Source organism: Leuresthes tenuis, unplaced genomic scaffold (assembly GCF_036924035.1).
Source record: "Leuresthes tenuis unplaced genomic scaffold, fLeuTen1.0.hap1 SCAF_6, whole genome shotgun sequence".
NCBI lineage: Eukaryota > Metazoa > Chordata > Actinopteri > Atheriniformes > Atherinopsidae > Leuresthes > Leuresthes tenuis.
Window position 1 is genome coordinate 20,715,780 of NW_027325360.1, and position 20,436 is coordinate 20,736,215.

At 40.9% G+C, this 20,436-nt stretch overlaps 1 protein-coding gene across 5 annotated transcripts in view; it reads right to left on the reverse strand.

Moving 5' to 3' along the window:
* The window catches only part of mctp1a (multiple C2 domains, transmembrane 1a), a 123,745-nt gene that overhangs the window by 13,416 nt on the left and 89,893 nt on the right, over nucleotides 1-20,436 (reverse strand). For 3 of the 5 annotated variants that reach the window (XM_072388136.1, XM_072388135.1, XM_072388139.1), the window contains 2 exons: nucleotides 13,565-13,621; nucleotides 7,229-7,327 (listed from right to left, as the gene is read on the reverse strand). In XM_072388136.1, the coding sequence (XP_072244237.1) occupies nucleotides 7,229-7,327; nucleotides 13,565-13,621 (156 nt within the window). The remainder of the gene's footprint in view (nucleotides 1-7,228; nucleotides 7,328-13,564; nucleotides 13,622-20,436) is intronic. The other 2 variants (XM_072388138.1, XM_072388137.1) reach the window with 1 other exon arrangement.

The following is a 20,436-nucleotide window of genomic DNA, read 5'->3' on the forward strand; positions in this document are numbered from 1 at the left end:
TGAATATTATTAGAGAATGGGAGAGAAACCACAAACTAGGCAGGCCATCTAAAGTCTATAAACCACGCCACTCTTACTGAAGCAAAGTGAAGAATTTAAAAAGTCATGCAACAGTCAACAAGCTGCCTGCTGACTGAGAGGCAGACAGGCAGGGACAGGACGGATCTGAACATAATGAGGTGATCAAAAGCCGTTGGCTGAGTGAGGACTTCAACATACAGACAGTTGCTAGTTGTGCTTGGTGAGCATGCTTGGGAAACAAAAGGACGAAAAAGAAGAAACTATCCAGATGAACGCTTCAGGATTGTGAAGTGGGAATGTTATGGATTGTCAGTTTTTATAAAAAAAGGAAAAAGCAGGAGAATTTAATCAGCCAGTGCTTGTACTTTATTATCTAGTGCCATAGTACCTGTGGCCAAAAACTGAACTGTAGAAGCAATTGAAACTTTACTTACTTCAGATAAGATATAATTAGAAATGTACAACGTAAATTTTAACTATGATACACAGTTGTCGGATGAACCTGTCAGTTACCTCCAAAATAAATCCACCCCAAACAAGGTAAAACCATACATTGTAATCAGTCTTGTGTTTGGAAAACAGTATGTATAAAAATGTCTGTGTCATTGATGAAGATTGATGGCTAGATTAGAGAGATAAAGTTCTGAATAATTCTTGTCATAATACTCACAGAAGACAGTGAACCAGTGAAAAACATGAAACCTTCAGGACCTCAGAGGCTTTTACCACATTTCACTCTTTGAGGCCAGCCACCTCACCACAACCCTCCCAGTGAGACCCAAACTGCCCCAAACCCACCCTCTTTTTTTGCTCTCCATCCAGGATCAGATAATGTGAAAAATGAACCATGGAACAGTCAGGGAGACCACATTGCCTCCCCAGCAAAACCACACAAGACAAATAGATATAATTAGACAGCCTCTCTGGGTTATTTTTCTTTGCAAATATTTTACAAGACTCCCTTTCTTTCCTCCTCCTGCACTCCTGCTTTTCTCAGTCCTGTCCTCAGAATCCATCTGTTTTTCATTGCAGGCTCAAACAAATCTCAGAGCACAGTGTCTATTGTGCTGGGCCCAGTGAGGCTGGGGCAAGCCGGGCTGGGCCAGGTCAGGACATTTTTATTTTCGAGCCTGGACTCAGGGGAGAGTGTTTGAGGGCCATGGGAGTGGTGTGAGAGAGCGGGTGGGTGTGGAGAGGATAGTTCAGAGGTCACTGGAGTATAAACCATTGCCACATGCCCTTCGGACTGCGGTCTGACTCCTATTTCCTGTCTTCAAACACAGCTTGGGGAAGCGGGAGGTAGCAATAACACTGAGGGCCACGGAGAACCTTGTTTTCCCAGCTTCCCTGCACACTGTGCACATATGGAGTGAGGCAACCTGTTCTTACAATGGAACCTAATATGCACACAAACACACTCACCCCACAGCTATTAGATAAGGTTGATCTGCACACCTGGTCTTGCTGTTTGACTCTACAAACAATACTGCATCCCAACATAGATCAGACGACGAGGGCCCATGACTTCTAAACATTGCTTCTTTCTGTACTGAGAATTTTTTTTTTAGACTGCAGTGTCATGAATCATTGAAAAAGAATTTACACAAGCAAGGGAGAAGAGACACAAGACATCCATACATCATATTGTAGGTAAAGGAGGCTTAATGTTATCTTTAACATTTCACAAAATGGTGATATTTTGGAATAAGGGAGGTGAGCTTTCTTAGACAGAAATTTACACTTTCTCAGGAGTGGATACATCCCAAGCAGAAGTTAAATTGAGGACACAGTTTTGTCAAGTTTTCTGTGGTTTTGTAAGGAGTGTGTGCATATGTGTCAGCCACTAGCTCACATGTGATATGTAGTTTTCCATTCTTGATTAGCGGAGGAGAAGTGAGGTATTTGCAGGAAACCTAGGGCCTGTATTTCCATCTGTTCCTTTCTTTGTCCGTCAGGAGCGCTAAGTGGGTTTGTTTGGAGACCCGAAGGCAAGGCTAATAAAAGGAAACCTGCACGGCCTCTTGCTTCAACTTGGCTGCCAATGGAAGTCATGTTAGTGCTCAAAGTATGCTGCAAATCCCGTCACCTCTGACAGCAGTGTGGTGATGGATGATGCTGCGTGGCAGATAGAATAATAAGCCTGCCTAATGTGTTTAGCATCATGAACTTTGATAGACTGCAACTGTAAGTTCATCTACATATACTGTTATGCAGACATGTTACAGTGAGTGTCAGTGCCATCTATAAAGAGAAAATTGTGAATGCAGTCTAACAACTGAACAAGTATTAACATAGATTTCATCTACTGTACGGCAGGCCTGAATCTATGCCGATGCGTCTACTTTCCCATCAGAAGCAAAAACCCTGTTTGCATGCAAATTCATAAAATGAGGCAGAATATTTGTAAACAAAGAGCAGACTTTAAATGACAGAAAAAAAATCAAACTGTATAACTTTTTCTCTAACTTCCTCCCATCAATGAACAGTCTATAGTCTCTCATTCACTTGCTTTTTCAGGCATCTAAAGTCTACAGGATCTATTTAATGTACCTGCATGGGAATCTTGAATATTTACAAACCTCTCTTACATCATCATTGTGTGCTAGATTATCTCCCTGTTTTGAAAAACATTTGTTTTATATTGTAATCTCCTTCATGGTGAAAGGTGAAAACCACTCAGACTGTGATGTGAGCTCAGGGTGAAGCAAGCAGAGCAGCACACTGTTAAATGCAAACTGCATTAGTATAGTTTATCCTATGAATTAAATGTTCTTGTGTGCAGAAGAAACTCTTTGACATCAATTAACTCTCATCAGGTTGGTAGCAGAAAGTGAGTCGGTGCTCTTTGTTGGGTGAAGGTTGCATGTTTCTAATTGTATGCATGCCATTTAAAGACAATAAATATACCTTCTGTGGTTATGTCAAGAGTTTGCATCATTGTTTAGATGTGCGGAGTGTAATATGAAATCCCTGCCAAGCAGTCATCAGTTTAGCAGTGGGAACACTCGTTAAAGTGATGTGAGTTGTTTGCATGCGTTACGGAAGAGAGCCAAGGGACGCACACTCTCACACACACACAAACAAAGAAACAGCCGAGTCAGGCTAACCACATTGCACTTGCTGGTAAATTGTGGTAAACAAATGTGGTGAACTCCTTGAAACACTTGATTAAATATTTAACAAAGAGAAGATGTGCAGTGCTTCTGTGTACACGACTGCTCTATTTCTTTCAGAAAGATACCATCATGGCAAAGTACATCTATATGCAAAAGTGTAAAGTGAACAGTTGTAAACTTTGCAAAGACAGTTTGTTCTTCACTGACCCAAGGCCTAGAGCTAAACAAGAGAGAGGTCACAGAGGACTTAGCCTATTACTATGGACTCAAATATCTGTCCTATATCCAGTGGGTGGAAACGAGAAAGCCATTTGAGACTACTTTCACCTCCGATCAGACTGTTCTCCCTGCTGGGTTATGCCATAAAAATGATAAACCTAACAGTTATAATGTAGTAGCATACATCCCATCACACCAGGAAATGAGTCTGAACCACAAGTGACTGCTCATTGCTGCTGTGCTAAAATTGCACCTGTTTTTCTTTGTTTTGCCTCTCTCTTACTCTAGAGGCACGTGTAAAAATTGAAATGTCATATAAAACGTGACAGCATGCTAATATGTGGCTCCCAGAGGGCATCTGAAAGTGCTTTTGTTGATTTTGTAACTGCAGAGAGACAGTATCCCTACCGTTTCCATCCCAGGAGTAGGGAGAAAAACCACTGGAAAGCTGTGGAATGCTGTAGGGATAACACATTTTGAATTTAAAAAATATGTGCAAGAATTTGAGTTGTCACAATATGAAAATGCAAACTTGATTTGCACTTATTAAATATTTCTAAACCCTGAACATACTGACTGACCACGTTTTTCCAATCAACAGATTATTTATTTTTTTTCAATGGCACAGGCATATTTCAAGGTGGCAATGCCACGATTCATCATCCTCAAATTATTACACAAAGTAGTTTAAGAAGCATGAGGTATGATTTTCACTCATGGATTGGCCACCAGAGTCCAGACCTTTCCCAATTGATAATCAATTGGATATGCTGGAGAATATTTGAAAGATGTCCAACTCTTATATCATCAATACAACTTCCAGTAAAAAGCTACTGCTACTTTGGACAGATTTCAATGTTCTGACATTGCATAGACTTGAACTGCTGCCACACTGAATATGTGCTAAAGGTCCAAAAATAAATAAATAAATAAATAAATAGGACACGTGACTTCTTTCTTTTTCAAACGGACAGTGTATTTTGTTGTAATAAGATCTTATAAGTGAGCTTGATTGAGAATAAGTTGAGAATGACAAATAAGCAAGGTCAAAAATGCATTTCTTTAATATATCTTTATCTCTCTCTCTCTCTCTCTCTCTCTCTCTCTCTCTCTCTCTGTGTGTCTCTCCAAATATATATATATATACATACATATACTCTAATGTCTATTGATGTCTATTCCAAGTACTATCAAGTCAACTGGAAAACAATGAGTCACCGAGTCATAGGTTTCTGAATTTAAGATTAAAAAAAAAAATCAGCATTTTGAGACCTGGCCTAGAAGAGAATCTCTCTTCCATCAGAAAACGACAACAAAAGAGAGACCCTGCGTATGGCAACCGATACAACTATGCAATCTGGCACCTTGCCAGGGCCACATTAAAGGGGCAGATGTTTGCGCCTTTTTTTTTTTTTAATAAATCATTTATCCCATACATCCATTTTTCTTCCTCTTTTTTTTGTGAAAACACATAAATATCTGTTTAACTAGGGTATTGAGATGCAGCACACATCCTCTTGACCCCAACCAAGCAGCTTACATACAGAAAGGTCATACTCTGGAACATCTTGATCCTGCACACCCCAACAGATGACTTTGAGATTAGTGTATGTGCATTTCTGTGTTTATATAATGCATTCATGTTGAAGAATGTATGTATGTGCGCTACAGATTATTACCACACAGCCAAAGTCAAATTCTAGTTAAGACTGTCAGATAAAGATGGACCAGGCACACACAATGCACCCCAGTACAAATTAGTCTTGTCAAGCCCCTCAGCAAGGATAAATATAAACATATGTAAAAGAGAGGAATAGAGGGACAAAAAGAAAGAGTGACTATAAGAAGAGCTGGTGAAAGTAGTGACTTATTTTCAGTTTGACCTCCACTTTGTATCCTAAAGAGAAAAGTTTTCTACATTATGAGTGTGCATTTGTGTGTGTCTCAGATGTGTCTGGTTGGCAGGAGGTTGCTTGCCACTGATCATCTTTACCCATCTCCCTCTGGGGCCTCTCATCACCTCCACTATGCCAGCTACTCTATCAGGCTCAAGGTCAGGCACACACACACAGACATAGGCCAACACGAAAGCATTAATGACCACCACAACACAACTTCTGCTCTTGATCACCCCTTCCACACCTCCTGCTGCACGCCACCCGACCCCCACCCACCCAGCCTCACCTCTGTCCCCCTGCTCCTGCACTATCCTTCCCCTGTCCTTCCCAGGATCATGCTTGGCAGAGTGTGATGAATGGGACAGTATTACTCTTGTCCGCTGTTGGCCTGGTTTTAGTTTGCTTCAGCCCCTCTCTCCCTGTCTGTCAGTCTGTCTGGGTCTCTGTCGATGTCTCTGTGCCTGTGTTTTATACATATGTTAGGACATTTGCATTTGTTGACAATTGCAAAATGAAAGTTCATACAAACTTTTGTGCCTTTGAAAAAGATCCAATAATTAAGTACCTTTTAGATTTTTAATGAAAATAAAAAAACTTTTTTCATTAATTAAATCATATATTACTCCTGTTGGGGTTAGATTACATCTGATTCATCGCCTCACTCTCTAACTCTAACTTTGGCATCCCTTCAATTGTGCATGCATATTCAGAAACACACAGGCAATAGAGACAAATGTTGAATCCACTGTCTTAAAATTTGTTTTGGAGGGGAAAAAAACAATAGAATAATAGTGCGTTGCTATGAAGTGACGGGATCATGTCTTCAAAAAGTATATAAAATATGCATCCTCTCTGTGCTCATTACAGATTTATGACTCTTGTTAAAAGAAAAGGTGGCGGCTGCCTTCTCACATGTCTGACTTTCAAATTCAGACGACACCACTGTCAAGTGTTGTGCTCCACATTCGGTCCAATGAGAGACCGAGAGGGCTGACTGTGTGCAATCTTCAACACTCTGTTCAGTCAGAGTCTCGAAGAGAGTTAGTTTGGGTGGATGAGAGCGTGCACAAACTCCTCACCTACAGTGAAAAAAGCGCACAGAGTCCTCTATTGATGCATAGTTCATCAATTGAAAAGTTCAGCTGGTTCTGCCACTTGTGTGTAAGTGGTATAAAACTTCGGGGACTAGACATTGTGGCATTAGGTATAATGAGCATTGGAGTTTTCTCAAACACTATAAGATAGTTTTGCTGCTCCTGAAGCACCTTTAAAGAAAAAGCAGCCACAACCATATTAGAGTAACCCAACCAACCACACACACATATTACACACGAAGGAAAGTGAGAGCTATTTCAAAAGCAGTGTGTTAGGTGCTTGTTTCATAAAGTGCGAAAGCAGCCATTATTTGTGAGACAAATGTAATTAGTCCTTTTAACCTCAAACATTGCATTTTGATTAAAGAATGTTAAAAAAAAATGCTTAATCAATCTTTTGGGAGATTACTCTCTTTTGTTGTTTTTCTGCTCTTGTTGCTACACAGGAAGAAAAAAATCCTCTTGGATGACTCCTTTATGTCACCTTTTATTACCCAGGAGCCAAAAAACCTAAATCATGCTAAACACACTATCACACCTCAGTCTATAGCTGTCAGCTTGCAGTGTAACAGGTCTACAGTGCTACAGGGACATCACACAAAAAGACAGGAGCAAACCTCCATGCTGGAGCTCACTTAGATTCCCATCACCGTAAAGAGCAGGCACAGGCATAGCCCTTGCAGTGGGTTTGGGTTGGAGGCCAAACGTGCAGTGCGAGGGTATCAATTAAGACGTGGACACGGGACAGTTACTGAAAACAAACCCTGACAGGACGGCGAAACACAGGCCAGTGGACAGACGATGACCTAAACAGCAAACCAGGAGAAAGCGACACACACCAGTAGGAGTCTGTGCCAGAGCTACACACATGTCCACTTACCACCATCGCTCGTATCCACTCAAAGTGCCAGGAAGCCAACATATCCTCGAGGATATGGTTTTTATCACGGCTGTCCTCCCAGGGGCCTGGTTTAGGGTCCTTGTGGATAGATTACAGTGAGATTTTCTCTTTACCAGCCACAGAAATTAAAGTGAGAGGGTTAGACAATGTGTATGTTGGGTCTTATACATTTTGTTCCACTGAAGAAACAGAAAACATATGGACAGCACTGGAGAAGATTTTTTACTTTTTTTTTTCAGTACTTACCTTTTGAACTTAAAAGTTAAGATAAAAGTAAAAATTAGACAAAAAACTTTGAGAATATCTGAGGCTTGTTTTTTTCTTGAGTACAATAAACTTTTGAAATGCCTCAACCTAAGAAGCATTAGTGCTCCTAATCTCCTAAAAAAAGGATAACCGATAGAATAACTACACTGTTAAAAGCAACTTCAAATGAAGGCAAGTGCAAATAAAAAATCAACAACATTTAATTCAAATCATATTGGCCGGTGGTAAATTCAAAGTGATGAGAGAGTGTTAAAGACACAAAGAATGAAGAAGCTATGACAGAAAGCAAAAAAGACAAAAAGCATAAAATAAATCTGGTGGGAATAGAGATGGTGAGAGACGACCCACCTGATGTATGTGTGATAAAGAGGAAAAACAAACAAACAATGCAGCGTGTTTTGCATAGAGACAATACCCCTGCTTCTTTCACCCTCCTTTTTGTTTTCATTCCTCTATTAGCCAAACATGATTAAAATGCAGTTCCCACCAGCGTCTCTGCTGAACAGCGGAAAAAGAGATGGGGGAGAAGAATGAAGCAGAAAAGTCAAGAGCATCTTTTACAGTGTGACGCTTTTCATCCTTCACAGGCGGCATGAAGAAAAGAACACAGACATTCAAACTTTTTTTTCTTTTTTTCTCTTCCACTTCCTCCTATTCTCCTCAGCAGCCGAAACGCCCCCGATACCTGAGGACAATCCCACAGCATCACAAGTTCAATAGCCTCCTCAAAACAACATTTCAGTCACGCCTTCTTTTTTTCAGAGCCTTGATATAATTCCCAGCGCTCTCTTTAGTCCAATTACATTATGCCATGTCCCTATCTGAGTGATCGGTGCAGTGACTGGGACTGAGAGAAGAGTGCTGGGGCCCGGGAAGGTGCTGCACAGCTCCTTATGCTATCTGGAGATAAGTCTGAAAATGTGCACCATATTCACGCTAACTTTAAATGCAGCATAGAGCATGCTTAATGACAAACAAAAGTAACAGATACCGAGACAGTCAAAAGATGAAATAGGCTGCAAAGCCTGTAGGATCGGTGCATGTGTGCTGACACATGTCACTTGCAAGTTGTTGTATGTTTACAAGAGAACCATTGTTAAACACACACCACTGCAGTATTGGGTTTGGATATGTGTATGTGCAGGAGTAATGGCTACAGGGAAAGAAACAACAGGTGAAAGAGCTGTCAGAGCGAAGAGTTAAAGAAACAGCGACATGTCTATTCTATCTTGTATGCATTCGTAAGGCAGTTAAGGTGAGTGGGGCTCAAGTTTTTGTCTTTTAACACTGTCAGAAATGTTTATATTTGTCAATGAGATTGAAGTTTCCTCTGCTGTCACTCAAATGTCAGCATCAGCCGTTCCAGGTAACATCATTTTGTCCAGTTTCTTTGGAGACGCCTGCACTGTTTTTGTTAGTCAATGACAAGCTTCAGTAATGGTAATGGCCTCAGAGGAGAAAACAATGTAATAATACCATAGAGAGATGGTCATGCTACTTAGGCAGTATCAGATCTTGTAAAAGTGACCAATTCTGTGCCACTTAAGATTATTGTGGAGTGTGAAGTCTAAAAAGTGTATTGGAGCGAGATGGAGCAGTATGAAAAACATGTTGTAGCACCACAAATAAAAGCATGCAGTGGAATGACAAAGATGTATGCCTCCTCAGCAACCTCTCTATCCAGTGTCTGTAAGGCAAGATATGGCACTGGTGAATCGATTTGCATCTATAGCATTGACCCTTTCATCTAATGAAAGAAACACGAAAGTTGCGGTGCAACTGAGGAAGGTGTTGTGTTACTTTACAGTATTTTTCTGTGAATATGTTTCTCCAGCTATTGTCAATCAGTGGTGTTGTGATGGTGTCATTTCATTTCATGATACTGCTACCATAAAGTGTCACTGCAACCATTTGTGGAAAAGAAAAAAATGTTCATTCTGATAATAAAAAATGATGATTTGACCATTACCAAAAAGAATGATTATTTGTTTTGTGTTAAATTCAGTTATTTGATCCACACCACTGAGTACACTCTTAGAATATATAACTGATGTCTGTGTTCTGCAAGATGTATGTACATTGCACACATATATTCTAATTTCTGTCTTTGATAAGCTGCTGCGCCAAAAGTTTAAAATTAACACTGAAAAATAGCCAATAGGTTGCTATTTGACCTCAAAACTGGATGCCTTGAAGAACTGGGTCCATAAAAAAAGACAAAAAAAAGACAAAAAAACATTTTCAGGTCAATGTGTTCAAGCTCAAGAATAATGACTGCTCTATATTTACTATGAGGAGAAAATTAGTAAGAAATAGAATAGGAAAAAAGATTTTTGTAGGCACAAGTGTGTATACGCGAGAGATTGATAGATAGACACACTGGGAGAAAGAGAGGGAGGGGGGTGCACCGAGCAGTAAGCCCCTGAGCAGGACATGATTGCAGTGTGTATCTTATCTGTGTCAGGTCCTCCTGAGGCTAGTGGAGCCTAGCTGAGCAGAGCACAAGCGCTTCAGTGACCAGTCAACCATGTGAGGGTAATCTCCTCACTCCCTCGCGCTCTCTCTCTCTCTCTCTCTCTTTCATTCTCTATCTCCCCATTTTTCCAGTAAGCCCCCCTCCGGGAGGCAGCTGAGCTGCACACACATCTATGTGAGATGCTCACACAAATAGACAGACACACTTATACACAAACACACACACACACAGCCTAAAGGTGATTGTGTATTGCCAGCTCTGGACAGCGAGCCCACAGGTGAGAGGAGGCATCATGGGCTAGATTACACACTGAAACCCCTGCAGCCAGCAGTCTGTAAGTAGAAGAATGAGTAGCATGTTTTTGCTATCTCCCTCTGCTAGACTCTTAAGCTGTATTTCAAGATGCTGAAAGGGTCTATAATGGTACTACAGGACACATGTTTCTTAAATAAGACAGACAGATTTGAAATAAAAAATGTGGAATTGCTTTGAGTTGAAAGTAATGGATGAATAAGGCGACATAAAGCGACTGATATTTTAACATCTAATAGCAGAAAATAGCAGGTGTGATAGACAAATATTACATTAAAATAAAAACTTCCCTTTCTCATATTTAATCATACTACATAAAAAATTTAAACTGAGCTGTATAGTTTTATAATATATGCAGTATCAAAAGCAATTAAGCTCTAGCAATAGCTAGGAATATAGTACTAATAGTATTTAATAGTACTAGTAGTATAATAGTGATACACCTAATTAGAGTAGAATCACATGGAAATAAGTATTAATCTATTCTCATAAATTTAGAATGGGCCTTTTGTATGTGCACACAGTGCCCATAATATTTTCATATCCGACCAGAACAGACAAACCAAACGCTGATCTTTCACATTTTTAGTGGCCACCATAGTTTCTCCATCATGCTTGGAACAAGAGAGCAAGACTGGAGGTATTCCATTTGCTGCAATCACTTTGACAGCACCTTTTGCCAATAGATAATACACACAACTCCTTTAAGTGTAGATATGGGTTTAATGGATGATTTTTTTAAAAATCTTGAAAGAGTAGCAAGGGGAACCTTGTAAATGGGTTTTGTGATGGGCAAGGCTCACTTTTACCATCTTCAATTGGGGCCCAGTACAGCTAATGTATTTAGAAGAGGGACAGTGGAATCTGGAACTTGGCATCAACATAAAAGTGTGTAGTGCGTAGATAACGTAAATCAATCAACATCCCGTGCTGTAGGTCAGCGCACACACACAAACATACAGCAGGAAGTTAGGGAGGAGAAGAGAGGAGAAAAATTAGTCCATGTCTGCCATTCTTTCACCCTTCATGTGCCTGCTCGCTTGGCTTTAACAACTCAGCTGTCCCCATCAATTAGTCTGGATGCTGGACTTTCATTGAGATTAAGTGACTAATATTAGTGCTTGCTCACGAGAAAGACACTTTTCACGTCGGCCCAACAATCTGTTAAGTAAAAACACATGTGGTGAACCAAGGCAAAAAGCCTGCAAGGGGTCCTCGCTGCAATGAAAAACAGGTGCTCTACTTTTTGGCCATGTAATACCCCATTTAGCCTCTGGAGCAAAGGTTATCCAGCTAATAGCTGCCTTGTGGTGCGCTGGAAGAGCTATGCACATGGTCGGAGTAAACATCTGGGACGGATTGTACATACTTGCAACATATGCTTCAAGTTCAATTAAAATGAGGCCTTGGCACATTTATTAATCTTTTCTTCCCCCTCTCCTCTCTCTCATGCTCTCCCTCCTCTTACCACTCTCCCCTATAGGCCTGTGCCATAAAAGAGGCCTCCTTTGACCCGTCCCTCATACTTACTCATACTATCTAAAGCTGTAGCTCATAGTCACTGTAAAAGACCTCATATCCAATGTAAAAGACAAATTTGCTTAGCTTTGAAACTCCATTTGTTCTGCACTTAACCAGTTTGGAGGAAGAGCAGGAGGAAGAGAGTGAATATTTGTCAGGAAGAGAGCAAAAATAGGGACAGGGAAAGGAATGATTGAGGGAAGGATAGAAGGAGAGTGGAAGGGGAGGGAGACGTAGGTGAAGAAAAAAGAAAAATGCTCCCCTTTCAACTTCCCCACAGCTTAAATGAAATGCTAAGAGTTGAGGGGAGCAATAGATCAAAATGTATAAAGCCAAAGTTGGTAAATTGTAGCCTTTGTGGCAGCTGTGCTATCCAGCATCCCAGCCCTGTGTGAACAGAGAGAAAGGTCTTCTTATTTGGAATAATCAGTTTGGCACCAAATCTGACTGAGGCCACACACGCTGCCTCTGCAACTCATTTCAATATGAAAGTCAAAAATGTATTTCATATAATCTGCTGCTTTTCAAATGCCTGTATTTTTCCCCCTGAGAGGAGGTAGGGAAGCAATGGAGGAGGACAGATGTAAAGAAGGGGTAAAAAAAAAAAAGGTCTGGTGTATATCTTCAGTCAGTGGCCCCCCTCCCATACATTCGGCCTTGGAACTTCACAGTCATGAAACTTTGCTTCTGCATCTTTGTAGGAGAGGATGTAATGTTCACATGTCTTTGTGTGTGCCTCACCAAACCGGCTGTCAGGCTGATTGCTTGACTGGTTGACTTACTAGTGGAATGACTATTCGACCATCTGAACTATAAATCATTTTCTAACTCTTTTGTCACAGGCATCCACTTATAGAAATAACAGTGATGCGGTTGTGTTCTCCAACTAAATACAGCCTAAAGATTCCCTGACTTGTTAAGGCCTTTTACATTTAGGCCTGCTAACCTGCACATCTCCGGTGTGTTGAGCTCAAGTAATTTCACTGTCTGGATTATTCAAGGTTTCCACAAGTTATAATGCTGTCCTTAATTCACACTACTTGAGACTCATCATACTGCAGTATAAAAAATGAAGCTGTTTTATTTTCCAAAGTACCCCCCCCCCTCAAAAAAAATAATAAAAAAAATAAAACAGCTAGATCATTTCAATTACCACTCCCATGTGCAGCTTTGACAACGTTCTGTACCCTATCCAGTGGCATTTGTTTCAGTAGCTGTTTCTACAGTGTAAATGAGCGGAGGCAGTAAAGCAGCCACCTGTTGTTACCTGATAGTGTCTGGACAAGCCCAGATGCTGTTTTACTGGGACATAAAGGAGCAGTGAATGGACCTAAATAGCTAACTAAGCACTTTATATGGGTGCATGTTCCCAGGAAGAGAGGCCTGAAAGCGGGAGTGTTAGTAATGCAAATTCAACATAGCAGTACATAAAGAGAAATATCGGGATAGTGTACCAACTGCATAAAAAGACCAAAACAAAACAGACTAAGAAGGTGGAAAGGTGAGGAATGTGCTATGTATATACCTAAAGAGAAAACTTTAAAAAAGGTTCAAAGGTTGTACAATCTGTGAACATGTGTTTGTGCCTCAGGCGGTGAGAATAACTCAACACAGGGGGAGATGAAGTCATTTCGTTAGTCTGTTTGTGTTTCCGGTCTGTGAAGCAGTGTCAACCCCTCCTGAGGCGGTGTGTGTGTTTGTGCGTGTGTGTCTGGGTACCAGACGTGAGACATAATTACCTTGTCATCTTTGTCAAAATCCTCATCCTCATCCTCCAGCAGGTCCTCCACTGCTTGCTGACAGTTGGAACAGAGGAAAAATAAAAACAACCAAATTAAATTTAAAAAAAAAACATTTAAGCATTAGATAAACATTATATAACACAGGGTTAACATCATCAGAACAGCCAGAGAAGCACATTAAAGCTGATTGGTTATGCTTATGTCTGGCTAGAGTTTGCTAATGAGTATGGGAAGCATGTGGATGACACAACTATTGGACTTAGGAGTGCTAATATGTCATAAGCTTCAAAATGGCTCTGAAGTAGAATTTAATTTTAGAAACATTCTGTTGTTCAAATATGTGGACACTTCTGGAAGCATAAGAAAATACTCAGGCTTTGAATTTCTGAGGATTAAAGTCTGATCATTCACTCTAATCGCAGCATTAAAGCATTCAAATCTTATACCACTCAGGGGGACAAAACAGCATCATCTTGCGATTTTTCACAGTTTCTTGTGACCTCCCTAACCTTTGCACTTATCTGTCACCTCTACCTCCAATTTCTATACATTCACCTATCTATCATTTCACATCCTCACACTGAGCACGGGAGAGAGAACAGAGAAGAGAGCCTTAAGCTCGGAGAGCAAGTCACAAAGAACAGCAACTATTTGCTTCAGTGGTGCATGACCGATGAAACTAGAGCTGGTGTTACCCTGAAGCCCCGAGACACTATGAGACATACTGTACAACACAAAGAAAAATGACTTGTCTTGGAACACAATTATGTACACATATTCAGAATGCTAAACTCGTGTAACACAACAAAGGAGCATTGAAGTTCAAGATTTTCTTATTCAGTAATACAATCTTTATATGCATATTAAGATGCATTCAAATCAAGAAAATGCAGACCTTCGTTCCCAGCCCTCTATCTGTCTGAGTAGGCAAGTTAGTGGACAAATGTCTAAACATACAAGGAAAACCCTGAACCAACAAACAGCTCTGTCCAATGTGTTTCATAACCGATTAGTAGTCAGAAGAGATAGAACACTTGAGTTATGTTTTGACAATGCAGTCTGATGTCATCCAAGTCAAAATCAGAGGTCATTGCTGCCTTGATCCAACCTCTATGACTCAATCGCACACCATAGCTACAACCTAAATATTCATGCTCCCAATTTACATGAACAATAACATAAGCCCTACAGTTGTGCACAATTGAGTCGAGCTATGGGTACAGCTCGACTAAGCCATTTAATTAGACCACTGTCCTGCTCCCATTATACATGCTTGGGAGCAGAATTGAAATGTCAGCCCAAGTATGTCCAACGCCACAAATTTCTCTGTGGGAGATTATTATACATGTAATCATAGCTGAATTAGGTCTACAGACATTGTCTTTAAGTCACTTGAATTATAATTTTATCAAATTACATTGCAGTTATAAAGTATGGAAATTATTAGAGCAGAACCACCAGTCTGAAAAGTGGCCGCGAGTTGACACAGAGTCTTAATGGGCTGATTTGAAATTGCTGATGCATTCAGCTATTTAACAAAAGGTACAGAAAATAAGTGAAAGAGAGCAGCTTTATTTGGGAATTCAACTGCATTAATGAAAACTCATGCTTTACCGTAGAAAAGATGGGCCTCTGGAACATGTGCAGAGCACCTTATCCACTTTGACTTTAGTTGAGCGTGCACATGCAGAGTGATCTCCACCACAACCACATTAAATGAGTGTTAGCCTGATTTTGAAAAGCTTGATTTCATATGATTTTGGCTGGACAAACATGTTTACATGCAATTTAAAAGTCCAGTTTTGGTCAGACAAAACATATATTTTCTTCCAGTGTCATGTCATCTTGCATTGCATTACCAGTCCTCAAACCCTCATAAATCTTCAAATACCAGCTTCACCACAACTCCCTAACCACGTCCAGAACAGCACAAACCAGTTTGGAGACATCCAAAAATCATTACTTAACAAGACAATGGCTTTTGTCCTTTTTGTTTTTCATTGGAATAAGAGGGGAAACGTTGTGGCGGCTGACATAAGCCTCTTATGTAAATGCAGCTTCCCACACAAACAAAGAGGAGTTCAGAACAGCAGAGTTGAAAGGGTAGAATCAATAGTGTGTGTTTGTGTGTGTGTTCTATCAATAGCTCAGAATCACTTGGGTAAAGTGTGGTGCATGTATGCACAGAACTGCACATTTTAACCGACTATATAGCAACTGGGTATTCCCAGTTTGCTGTGACTCCATCACTGTCTAGACAAATAAGCTTGACTGTCCGCGACTGACAATCTCTTTACTGATACAGAATACTTCCAACACTACATTATACAAACACCAGAGAGAGAATTCTTGCTCTTGGCAAACGCAGAAGATGTTTACATGATACAGTGAAATGAAAGCCCTCTGGCAACTCTAAACAAATGAACTATAACTGTTTAAAAAGACATCATGGTTCCTTTCAAATCCTTTCACCCATGCCAAGATATAAACATAATGGAATCCTCCACACAGAGGCTTTACCAGGGCACGCCTGGCACATGCTCCAAACTTTAAACAAAGGAATGAGCATGAGCTAGCTGGAGAAGCATGACCTACAGAGACAGAGAGAATGATAGTCGTTTGTCTCCCTCTGCTCTCTGCTCTCGCCCTTCTATTGCCTCTGGTTACAGAGGGAAGTCATGTTTCCTGCAATGAAACACAGTGTAAAATTAATAAATAAAATGACATGGAACATGTCATCTGCCCTGAAGATTGTCATGGCTAAATGTGTGCACTGAAGCTACTGTCTCAGTAAGAGAGGATATAAATTACCTCAGTACAGCCGATGAATTTCAAACATCTTTCTTTTGCTCGCTGTATCCCTCTACCTCTTCTGTTTGTCTCATTCTTTCCTCTGTCTAAGACCTGTTTGGTCTATGATATCAAATGTCTACTTATCCTCCCATTATCATGTTGTTTGAATAACTATCATTACAGCACGGTGGCATCAAAGCTTTGCTGTCGACAGGATCGCATTGGGCTCATATTGCCTGCTGAGCTTCTTCTGTCAATTCAGTGTATACTAAGGTGAGGATTAACATATTCAAACCTATTCAAATGATACAGGGGGGATGCAGGCAGCTCTTATAGATTACACTGTACCCCATGAATACATACAGTAGATGGTGATAACATAAACTAAAGACAAAGAAGGTAAGTAAACACAATGACATTGAGAGTTCAAATGGCCCTGAAAGTATGAATGTATCTGTTTGGCCTTGGGTTAAACCTGAAAGCTGGTTTGCAAGAATTACAGTATGTGTCTGCTGTAACCACATCCCATCACATGCTCTGCTGTATGACAAGGAGTTTTCCTCTTTTAGTGCACTTCCAGTCGATCTCTACGTGCTGTCTGTTAAGGAAGAACTGTACAATCTGTGCATTTTCTGCTCACTGATAAAAAAAAATCCCGCTATGCACATAAAGCTTTTTTACTATTTGAATAAAATCTTTCAGCACATTACTGTTTAACCAGTGGAGCAGCCAGTTAAAATCGCAGAGGTGGTGTGGTGTCCCCCTCGCTTCATTGTCCAGAGTTATTCAGTGCATCCTTGTTGACTGTTGCTTTGATCTACTTGGTGTGATATATGATGGCCACAGAGCTTGAACTTTCCAGTATATTTGGAAACTTTATGTTAGCACTGGGCAAGATATTTGTGATTACTTTACGGTTGTGTTGTATTGTATGGTTTGCTGCAGCTCAAGTGTAGTGTGCTCGGTTAAATCTGTGTGGGCTGACTTTGAAAAAGAACAATGATGTTTTTGTGAGGCCACAAATGCATAGATGCATTGAGCGTAATCAAAGAGGGTAATGTTTTATTAGAGATGAAAAGCAGAAATAAGCTTTCTCAAAAACTGTCATTCAAGAACCTTCTTACAAACTTTCAACAGTACAACAGCACCCCTAGTGTTTTTTCAAGGACAGAGTGCATATTTTCAGGGTCACAAAGTTATCATTATGATTTATTGTTTGATGTATACATGACTCTGCAGTGTTAAAGTGAATGTGATCATGAATTATTTAACTTAAATCATAGCAAATTCTATAACTGTGTAGTATCTGAAATGTGGTATCTTAATTTTAAAATAAAATTCTCAAATAAAGTTGCAGCAGTAGTAGCTCTGCCTTTGTAACAGGATTAGTAGTATGTCTGTACATGGCTTCAAAATGTGTAGAATACATAACTACTTTATAGAATCAGGAAAAGTTAAATAACCACTAGACACATATCTGAGCTAAACTGAGTGGAAACACGGTATTATTGGAGGATTCCAGCAGAACTACACAAATCAAGAGTTTGAGAAGGTTGATTTTTTTCTGAGGTAAAACTGAACAGAACCTGTCTGGATCAATGAACTAAGTGCAGACAACCACTCCAGAGAGGGAAGATAAAATTCTACAACCAGTAACCACATCATCTTCACACTTCCTCTGAAACATCTCTGAACTCTCTTTTTCCCTGGCCGGACTGAGTTGTACTATTTCCCCTCCTCACCTTCCCAATGACAGCCGCAGGGGGAATTGACGCTGAGGCAGACATCCAGGTGAACATGAAGATATACTTTTTCCTTCTATTTTCTCCCATTCCACTATCCCTCCCTCCGTCCTCCTGCTGTTTTTGCTCTTTGATACGTGAGGGGGTTTTAACCTCTCCAGCTGCTGAGGTTTGGCAGAGTGGCTGGCTGGGGGATCTCAAGGCCCTACTTGGTATGCACTGTCCATGAGTGTGTGGTGCCTATACCACAGTTTCTGCAGACTGGGAGAGAGCTGTGTGTCTGATAAGGCTGAGCCAAGCTGACCCACACGGGCCCTTCACAAGCTGTCAGAGCCGTGGCCCTCAGAGGGGGGCACTTCCATCTGCACTGCCTGAGCCAGGACTCACCCAGCAGGGGTCTGGATAGGGTTGAGGCTGGGGTGCTACTAGAGCTGGAGGCTTGTGGTAGGGGGTGAAAAGGGCAGCTACATAGTCATATAAAGGAACACAAAAATTGTGAGCATCGGCAAAGACTGAGTTTCCAAATACTAAAGTATCATTGCAACATTTCATAGTGTTTATTTGATGGCAAGTGTTTCCTGAGAGAACAACCAGCATTTCGGACACGCTCAAAAAAGGTGATTTCAACAGAGAGCTGAAGGCCTTGGAAGCTAAGATAAGTGTAAATCAATACAATGAGAAGTACTTCTCAGGCGGATAGTACTGTCTTGTCCTATTTAGTTGTGCAAAAGAGTGGTAGAGCTGGTGGCATACTTGATGTTCAATCTATTCCACACAACTACACACATCTGTAAACTTAAGCACACGGTTTAAACTGAAAATCTCACAAACAGCTACAGCAGCTGTACCATATAAACAAAACAACAACAAGCACTGAGGCAGAAACCCTGAACTGCTGATGTTGTTCGCAAAGTGCACAGACACTTACAAAGGTTCAGTGTGATGAAGGGAGTTAGACAAAGGGAAGGGGGGAGGCTGTATGATGAAAAGGGGAGACTGGGAAGATTCTGCAGTGGCGTCCCTGATGCTCTCGTCCCGCTTCAAACTATGCCCGTTGCCTGTCTTTCTGCCTGCCAGCCTGCCATCCTATCTGCCAGTTTAGCAGAGACAGAGAGGCAGCGTGAGGAGCAGAGACGAGCGGTGCTGATGCCGGGGCGGCACGGGGGAAATCAGCGGGGCACAGGCGCTCGCAGTTAAAAGTGACATGACCTTTTGATTTTGTCACCTGTCACCAACTGCCATGTCTGACTCCGCACTGAGGAGTGCCTGCCATCCACCGCTGCTTTCCTTTTCCTTGCTGTCGCTCTGTCTCTCAGAATGCCTCTCTGTCTTTTTCTGTCTCCTGCTCCCACTCCATCTCCTTTTCTTATTCTCCTTGTTTTTCCCAGAGCTGCATTCTTTTGGGGAAAATTGGAGGTGTGACTTTCTGGAGAAGATGGGAATAATAGGCAGCAGTTCCTCTTTTTCGTACAGCTTTCCTGATATTTACTCTTCTCTACCCATGTTCTGCGTGGCCCTTAATGAGGGCAAATGTCAAGAGGCAGTGTGTTCAGAGATACAGGAACGGTTTCTGAGATACAATATCAGGAAGAAAATGGAATATATAAAAATGGCAATGAAGTCTTGTTTTAGAAATAATGAAATGTTAAAACGAGACAATATTACTGTCTAAGAAATAAACTAGACTCTTTTGGCACTAATGAATAACATACTGTACTCACAAGGATCACTTCTCACGGAGTAAAGATTAAATCAACCAGTAGCAAATTATAACGTTGTCAGAACACCAGAGTCAATTATTTTCATCTTAATAGAAAACTAAACTCTATACACAGGATGGGTTTATTTCTACATTTGTATTTATGGAGATGCTAATACTTAGGACGTAGAGTGGGTTGAAAGTAGTCGACTTATTCTTGCCACTGGAGGCATGTTTCTAAGTGTGAAGTATCTCCAGGCCATTAAGGTCTTCTCTTCCGTAATGGTTTGGCGGATCCATTGGGTGAATCAATGTAATGGTCTGAAGCACGGGATAAAGAGGATGGTCCTCCAGTGTGACGAGGCCTAATTGCCCATCATCCCGTGGTAGAAAGAGACATCACAATGTTCCATATGTACCTTCTGCGACAGCCAGCGCCAAAAGTAACACCTTTATAACATCTGGTAAGGGCTTTTCAGGGCCTAGAGGACAGCAAGGAAGTTGGGACGTGTCCCTGCTTGTTAATCTCAGTGCTCGTCATATACACTCATGCACACACATTAATGCAACATACTAAAATGGAAAGGTACGCGCATGGATCTTGCAGCCTTCCTCTTACTCCGGTGGAGCAGCTT